Source organism: Phaethon aethereus (genome assembly GCF_964289735.1).
Source record: "Phaethon aethereus genome assembly, chromosome: Z".
Lineage (NCBI taxonomy): Eukaryota > Metazoa > Chordata > Aves > Phaethontiformes > Phaethontidae > Phaethon > Phaethon aethereus.
Genome location: NC_138577.1, coordinates 28,465,438 through 28,474,495, shown reverse-complemented (window position 1 = coordinate 28,474,495; position 9,058 = coordinate 28,465,438). Strand labels below are relative to the sequence as shown.

The window sequence follows — 9,058 nt, the reverse complement described above, 5'->3', positions numbered from 1 at the left end:
AAAGTAGGAGAAGAGGAGGAGGGAGGGTTGTTCCTTGTTCCTTGCTTTGGAGTAACTGGAAATAAACACACCACACGAGTGCCCCGGCTGCATGGGCGCAGGCTCTCCTCCCCAGAGCTTTTCAGCTCCACCAGAAAGGTAAGTAGAAAAGACATCTGCCAGCAAGGGGAGTTCGACCAGCTTGGAAATTCGTGGCTGTAATTTGGACCCTCGTCATGCCCACGTACTGTGTCACTGCGAGAGGAATTCAGTTACCATGGGTTACCCTATCAGTACGGGGACCAAGTGCCTCCCCTCCCAACAGCTCTATAAAAAGAGTCTCTCCAAGATACCCCAGCAGCTCCTGCCTACCGGCGCAGACCGGGAGAAACTTGGCCGCAGGGAGAGAGGGAGGGCCGGCAGAGGAGGTCTCAGCATGCCGTCTGCTTTCCAGTTTCAGTGCCACTTCGTTCTCATCTTCCTGGCAGCCTCCAAAGGGGAAACCAGATACCTAGAGGTGAGCAATGGGGCTGGCGCCTAAAGTACCTCGCTGTGCTTTTAGCTGCTGCCTCCTAACTTGTACTCGCAGCTTTCGAGCATCGTGCTTTTTCCTTTCTCCCCTCCTGTCCCCACTCCTCCTGCAGTAAACCTACACCCGGGTAACATTAATGCAACAATCCCACTGCCCTCCCTCCCCATTTGTTTATCCTCCCTGTTCTCAAATTTGCATTTTTGCTGAGGATTTAAGAAACTTGCTGTGCACAGAGCTGCTGAGCTAACCTCCTAGGTGCCAGGTCTGTTCCCCTCTACTGCAGGTCGGCAGCTTTCTGACTGAGCCCTTCCACAGCTGCACCGTTTCTGGAGGAGGGATTTAACCCGCCGGTGCCTGTTCTTGGGAGGTGCAGGGAGGGGGTTGCATTTTACTTTGCCCCAGCTTCTTCTTGTCCTCTTTCCTTCACCAGGTGAGGGATGCCGGTGAAGACGAGCCTTTCCTACTCCTCAGTGAAGATCTGAAGCGAGAGCTGTCTGCAGGGCAGATCTACCGGCGGTCGCTCCGTGAGTTTCTTTGATGCTCTGGTGGGGGCCATTTGGGTGGGAGAGTCCTGGGGGGAGCTCGGTGTTCAGGGAGGGGAAAGGGGCTATTTGGGAGTGACAGAGCTGCAGGCGCTTTTTGCAAGGAAGGAGAGAAGAAGGACAAAGCGTTAAAATCTCAGAAAGACTGTGGTTGAGGCAGAGCTTCTAAGCGGGGCTCTGAAAAGGGGTTGGAGCTGAGGGTTGAGGGACCCCAACAATGGGAGGAGGATGGGGATCCTCCACCTCTGTCCCCGGACGGGGTTGTATCTCCAGGGGATGGGGCAGGTGGAAAGGCTGTGATTAGAGAGAAATCTGAAAGAACTGTGTGTTGGTGCACTTGTGCACATACACACACAGTTTTCTGCTCAGAGATGTTTCCACATGTCATCCCCCCCCTGTACCCCCCCATCGGTGAGCTTGTGCTCACACCTGCGAGTTACTATTCATCCTCTGATACTCAGCAGGCTCCTAATTGCTTCGGCTGAGTCTCCCTCTCTGCCAGCCTGGTCTCAGCGTGGGGGTCTCTCCTTGCCCCCCCGCCCCCTTCCCTGCGCCGTGGGAGCCAGCGCCGGGTCTCCCTCCCCCGCAGGCTGAGGCAGCACCCTCGTGTCTCTCGTTTCTCCAGGGTGCATCGACATGCTGAGCATAGAGGGGCAGTTCACCTTCACCGCCGAGCACCCGCAGCTGCACTGCGCAGCCTTCTTCATCGGGGAGCCCGAGGAACTCATCACGATAGACTACGACTTTGTAAACATTGACTGCCAAGGGGGCGATTTCCTGAAGGTGAGGAGCCGGCAAGTCCGGCTGCGCTTCCCCGTTCCTGCTCTCCTCGTTAGCCACGTGTGGAAGGGGCGGGCGAACGAGTGTGCACAGGGGCGTGTGTGTGTTCGTGCGAGCCGAACAGGCTTTCACAAAGCAGCCGTCTCTGGGGCGGCTGTGCCTCCTCCCCGAGGGACTTTGGGTACGTGTTGTCCACCCCCATCACCACCCCCTGTAAAGCAAAGTCAGATGCAGGCTGAGGATCCCTCTCCAAAGTGCAGCACCAGCTCTTCCGAACTTTTCCAGGAGCACCTCTACTGAGTGTCCACACCTGAGGGACTGACTGAAAAGTTTGGTCAGTATGAGCCAAGCCCCTTAGCCCAGTTAGGAGGGTTTTCTCATTGCACCATGAATCACATGAGCCCTGCAGATAATGATACAGCTCTTTGAATGGCTGTTACTGCTCCAGGACCTCCACTCGCAGGTCACTTAGCATCAGCTTATTAATGACTGGATCATTGTAGGCTTTCTTTCAAATGGCCCTGCTAGAGCTTTTCAGGGCATTGGCTCTGAACAGAAAGAGATTTATGACTCGGAGCCATTTATATTCCAGTATCAAAAAACCTTACCAGCACATTTTGCTGGCAGGCAGAAGCATATCTGAACTCGGAACCAAGACCTGAACTCAGTTCAGGAGAGAAGCCAACGGCCCCGGCTGCTCCCCTCTCCTTGCGCTCTGCCCTTTGCGCTGCCGTGCACAGCACAGCCCTGATCCTGCATGGTGGTGAGCTGAGCTCTGGGGAGGGGGAGGAGGAGGAGGAGGAGGAAAGCTGCCCTTCAGCCCTTTCCTTGTCTACCTCTCTTGGAGAGATGCTGTCCCTCAGCTCGCTTTACCCTGGGGAATCCTGTCCCTCCATCCCATACCCCTGGCTGGGATCTCTCCCCACGCTGCGCCAGGGAGGCCGATTTCAGCCACTTGTGGGTCCAAGGATTTTGTACCTAGACTTACAGCCGCTTACGGAGGCTAGGAAAATGCCAGGAGATCTTTGAGGCTTTATAGAGGTTTCCTTCCTTTCGATCATAGGGTCCCAGTTTCTGCATTATACTATTGTATTTATACAGGCAGCTTTTTCCGGGTGTAATTTGAGCACCCACATCTCGTTACTTCAGAAAATTTACCGTTTGGGCAAATCCAGCGACTGATCCTGCAGGTTTTCCATGAGGAAGTCCCACACATAGTCATATTAGGATTATTCGCTGAAGCAGTGGCAGGATCTGGTCCTCAGATTTTCAAAGTATTGACTGGAGCGTAGAAGGAATTACTGGGTGAAAGTGGCTAAGAGGGAATTGAAACAGCCAGGCAGGCAACTGCGCAGCTATGCTGGAGTTAATACAGATTTCTAGTTCTGACACATTTCCCTAAAGACGGTGAGGGCAAATTGTTGCTATTTTTATTGTGAAGGAAAGATTTGTAGAGGTTGTTGCTTAAAGTCCAGCCAAGTAGGCAGCATTTGTTCTGCTTTCTAGTGGTTAGGATAAGCTGAAAGAGCAGACGCAGGAGAGTAATACCTCTGCCAATAATTCCTCCCTGAAGCTTTATTGTATTCCAATACCTCTGGAAGGCCTCCGGGCCTGTTAATGACAAGCTGCAGAACTTGGATGGTGGAAAATTACAGGCCAGATCAATGGACTTAATGCCCAAAGTTTGAGAGGGTGACTTATGTTTCATGTGGCTTCCAAATCAAGCTGGTCAAAAACTTCTCTTAGTAAAAATAAAATTGCAATAGTAAGAAATAAAAAGATCGATGCAAATGTGATGATGCTGGAGCAAAAAGAGCTGCTTCCCTCAGAAGAAGGTCACCAAAACTGTTACTTGAAGGAAATAAAGACAACATTAAAATTTAAATGTATCTCTTTCCTAAATACAGATTGAAGCTTGAGTAAAATGAATTCTGTTTTAATTGGTGGCTCTGAACAGGCCATCTGGTGTCAAAATAAAACAGTGTCTGTAAGTTCTTGTTTCTGTTCTCTGCTAACAGAGCAATAAGCAAAAGCCTTGTTTTCAATTATTGAACCCCTGTAGGTATTTGATGGCTGGATACTCAAAGGAGAGAAATTTCCGAGTTCCTTGGACCACCCCCTCCCCACTTCCCAAAGATACATAGACTTTTGTGAAAGTGGCAATATTCAGAGGAGCATCAGGTCGTCGCAGAACGTGGCAATGATCTTCTTCAGGATTCACCAGCCAGGCAATGGATTTACTGTCACAGTCAAGAAAAACGCCAACCTCTTTCGTAAGTCTTGCCTTTTTATACCGTCAAACGTGCTTGCGTTTGGGTCAGGAGACAAAATGCACGTGTTGTTTTGCACTGAATTCTCTCACTGGTGTTATCCAGACTGACACGGCTCCAGTAACGCAGGGGAGCCACGCACACCTGCAGCCTGAGGATTTGACTCAGGCTCAGTGTGTGTTTCAAGGAAAAAAAAAAAAAAAAAAAGAGTAAGTGAAGTCTTAAACATAATGTAGGCATGGCTTCAATATTCAGGACCGGAAGGCTCTTTCTTTCAGAGAAGATCTCTTCCAATCTAATATTTCATGTTCCCACACATCTAGCCAGAACAAATAGTATTAATTTAGAGAGTCTAATCTCAGCAAATTCTAGATCTCGGTGAACAATGAGGAAAAACTATTTGAAAAGGTTCAACAGCAAAAAGAGTGTATTGAATAGTTATGTGATAGTTATGAGTGATATATAATCCCAAGGATCTATTTGCAAGTTATTTCCCTAAGCCTGTGAGCTGGCAAGGCACAAGTGATGGTCACTTGCATCGTTTTTCCAAGAGGGGACAGGACATTTAACAACTACTGTTCGGGCCAGTCTGATTTATCTGCCTCACCATGCAAAGGATAAAGATCACGGCATGTCTGCCCCGTCCTTACTCCAAGTTGTTCAGACACAAGCCTGCAAGCTGCATCTCCATGCTGGTGTGGCTTCATGCCTGTGGATGCGATTATTATGTGCAGCTGCTGGAGGTGGCTTGTGTCCTTCACCGTCCTGCTGAAGCAGCTGCAGGCCTCCAGGTCTGCGTGGAGAATCCCTTGGGTCACACATGCAGGCGATAAGCTGCTCCCTTGCCTGAATTGTTAAGTTTGAACTTTTAAGATAAAATCAGGATGTACCTGCTGTAGTTTCAGTGGGATGTTTTGCAGGGTAAGGAACTCCAGTTAAGAGGAGCAGAAGAGGACTTAGCAGTTTGCTGGCAATATCAGGTGATAACCAAAGCTAAACAAAAGCCCTGCATCCATATTTAGCCTCCTTCAAGCTGGCAAACAGTATGAGTCCCTGACAACATGAGCCCCTGATGTATGGATTTGGGGTGTCAGTTCTCCCATCGACCACTTCACCTTCAAGTTCTGCCAGACCTCATGCTACATGGTAGGCAACAGGCAGGGAATTTTTAGGGAACAAATGCTATGCAAGGATGCCAGCAAACGCCATATGTGTATTTTTCAGCATTTGGTTGTAAGTCTCAGTGGTTAAATCATCTGTTCTTTGTTAGTACTGAAATTACATAATTTTGCTACATGCAGTGATGACTGCACAAGTAACTTTTGTACCTTCTCCTGTGCCCCAGCTTGCAACGTCATCTCTCAGACTCCCTCGGGAAGATTTACCATGGTCATTCCTCATCAGCACAGAAACTGTAGCTTCTCCATAATCTACCCAGTGGTGATAAAAATATCTGATCTTATCTTGGGACGTTTAAATGGCCTCTTTTTGAAGGTGAGTTGTTTGTTTCCTAAGAAATTACTGCCATGTGCATTTTTCCTGGGAACGGGAGAGGGAAAGGGGTGAAGCAGGGATAGCACGTGGCACGGGCTAACTAAGGCATGTGCACTCCGGACCATGTGCGCACACGCTGCGGGCTCTGGTTTCCCCCCCCAGAGACAAGAGCGGGGTCTGTCTCTTGTTGCTGTTGTCTCTGCAAAGTGCCATTAATGCGTGTAAATATTGCTTGCCATAACAAAGGGTAAGAATTTCATTAGAAAGAAAGGAGTGCTCTCCCGGAGAGCTGTCTGTCTGTATTTAAACTAATGAAGGCAGCAACCACTCTGGATAGAGGAAGGACACAAGGGTTAGATAGTGAGGTATTAGCACGGAGAAAATGCCAATGTGCTCCCAACTGATTCCCTGCTTGGCATGCAGAGCATCCTCTTCTCCGTCTGCTCTGATGATGCTCAGCATGGGGTTGGGGTTTGGCCACACCATTTGGTGCTTGGTGATGGCCAGACAGGAAAGGTCAAGAGCTGCTGGTGGCACCCTGTGCCTGGGAGGTCTAAGAAGGTGCAAATTCCAAAACATCCACAAGGATAGGAGCACGAAAGTTTGTTTTCTGCTGCCAGTGAGACTGGCAGCCTAGGTCCTTCACAGAGACTGCCAGTGTCTGAGCAATCCAGGCTTTGAGAGATGGACAAATGTGTTGACTTATTAAGCAGTGGGCAGAAAAGGGACAACAGCAGCAGGACGATAAAGAAATCAGGCACTTAAATTAGCAGCGCATCGGTGACAGCCCAAAGGTCACAAGGTGTCCGTGCAAGATGTTTTTGGCAAACAGCGTTAATTTTCAGGAAAAGAATACTTGTGGGTCTAATGTACAGCGAGCCATTGTCATCATACAAAACTAGTCTTTTGGTTAATTCCTATTTTCTTTAAACTTTGCCAGAATAGCGCATTTTAGCAACAATTATTGCTTAGAAATAAGTATGGTTATAAGGAACTTAAGTTCCTGCCTGCCAGCTACGTGTGGGCACACGTGCAGACCATGCCTGTATTAATTCGATTACATGTCTAAGCATCCAGAGTCATATCGTTTATCTGCACTAAAAGCAGGTGAATCAACACCCTAACTATTTGCCAGTAATTTTCAGAGCCTACTTAGGTCTTTCTTTGGAATCCCTTAAGGAAATTAACTGACTAATGTCAAATTGAAGTAGTGTTTCTCAGGATGAGAACAGCCTGATTTCACACAGGTTTGAGCACAGGGGACTTTTAAAACCTACTGTTGGCTGCAATCATGTCCAGAGAACTGCTACGTTTTGAAGATGAATGAGAAATAACTTTTAATCTCTGCCTTTTTAGAAACCATCAGCGGGCTGTGCGGGAGTGGGAGATTTTGTAGAGCTGCTAGGAGGAACCGGCTTAGACCCATCCAAAATGTTTCCACTGGCTGATCTCTGCCACTCCTTTCACGGATCTGGTAAGAACTGCTTCTCCCACTTACCCACATGTGATAAAACAATTAACCAGACGGACTTGTGCAGAGCCTCCACAAACCCAGATTTCCTGCTAGACTGGTGAACTTCACATGTAGCAGAAGATGAGCTAAAGCTATCTGAGCCTGCAGCTGGGCTGCGTGATACAGCACACCCACGACCACCTTCACTTGCCCTTGCAGTAATCATTATAACAAAGTTATAGATATTTTTAAAATGCTTGTCGTATAACACATGTGATTATTAGAGTGCCAACAGATAAATGAGCCTGGAAATTCATAACAAATGAAGGCAGACCAGTTACAATTTCAGGTCAGGAGTTTTTTTCTGAGTTTTTCAGTGCTTCCAAAGCCTCCTTTTCTGCAGCAGGAGTAACACATACCCTAAAAGCCTCAGAGCTCCCACTCTCTGCTTTGAACCCTAGAGGAGCTCTGAACCTGTTTCACTATTATGCCAGGTCGGTGACCTCTTTCTCCCCATAAAAATATGAGCTCACAGTTCCCTTAATATTTAATACAGCAGAGTATGAACTGTTGCAGTGACGTGACAGACCAGCCCCTGTGGCACATGTGTTATACCTCGGGTGGGTGCACTGGGTGAGGAGCGTTTCTGCGGGGTTGGAGAGCAGGAACGTGCCTGGCACTTCACCCCCGTGATTGCCTTTGCCTTACATCACACCACAACTTAATGGTCTAGGCACTGTTGAAAGCTTTAACTGGCAAGCGCTGGTGCTGAGTGAATACTGAGCACTGCAACGAGATTAAAGTGTTGATTTACTGGCAGTGTGAAGGAAGGGAAATCCCATCTCAGCAGCCCCCACTCTCCCAATGACCCAGCAGATTTCTGCCCCAGTGAGGAAGACGCTCTGAGTTCCCCACATGAAACAGGCTTTGCCAAACCCCCCCTCAAATGGCTCGTCTAAAGCAGTGGTTAGTGGTATGCTTGATTTTTTCCCTGGAGCGAGTCCATACGCTGGGCACTGCTGGTTGAGTTTGTCCTGGTGGGACTCTCACATGCCTCTGTTACTGTGAAGAACCTCCTTATGCACAAAACCACGCATTCCTCTACCAGGAAACGGTTCAACGTTGTTAATTTTGGATATCGGCAGGGTAGGGTGCCACTACTCTTACCTATCCCTTCTGGTATCTAACAGTAGCGTACCTTCCCAAATGCAAACACGCACAGACCTCCGTATCTTGTCTACTGATACACCCGTGAGACCGTGGGTGAAGTGAGTGGCGTTGGCACTGTAACAAGGTCGCAACACTTCATTAAATACCCAAGCCATTGGTAAAGTCAAACTAACGAATACAAAAGAAGGTATTTAGTCAGAAGTACCACCGCTGGCTGGTCATTACTACACTTGCTTTGTTTCCAAAATGCTATATCTCAGTGCTTTGTAATTCCCAGCACTATATATCTTTTTTTCCCCTCACTCTCATATAAGTCTATTCTTATCTCCTCTATATCTCTTTTCCCTAACTAGCCCAAATGAAGATTGGCTGTGATAATACTGTGCTGCGAATGGTCTCCAGCGGCAAACACATCAACCGTGTGACATTTGAGTATCATCAACTCGATCTGCAGGAAACAGAAAACAGAAAGGAGAACAGCATTGAGGAATTCTGCTTTCCTAGTATCTGAGAAACCACGCCACACGTTTTCACATAGCTAATGAAAATAAGGTTCTGGTAAATTAAAAAAATGTATTTTTCCTTTAACCAGCTGGTATTATCAAGCCTTTCTACTGTACAAGCATATTTCTTTTTTCATACAAATCAGCCATTTCCATGAGATGGAAAAAACAACCAATATATTAATCTTTGTTATTATATATCTTCTGCAGTATTTAAGCTCATTTACCACATCCAAAATCAATAGCAAGAGCAGAAAGCTATGTTTCCCATATTAATATTATTAGGAAAACGGACACAAACCCTCTCTGTATCTAGTCTGAGGACATATGAAACC

The 9,058-nt window shown here is 47.6% G+C and overlaps 1 protein-coding gene across 1 annotated transcript; it reads left to right on the top strand.

The window, feature by feature from the left end:
* Positions 1–415: 415 nt before the first annotated feature.
* On the top strand, positions 416–8,731 carry CRHBP (corticotropin releasing hormone binding protein; the record flags this gene model as incomplete). Its single annotated transcript, XM_082013788.1, has 7 exons — positions 416–496; positions 942–1,035; positions 1,679–1,836; positions 3,896–4,106; positions 5,449–5,597; positions 6,954–7,071; positions 8,574–8,731. 7 exons carry the CDS (start codon positions 416–418, stop codon positions 8,729–8,731), a joined length of 969 nt encoding a protein of 322 aa, XP_081869914.1.
* Positions 8,732–9,058: the final 327 nt, after the last annotated feature.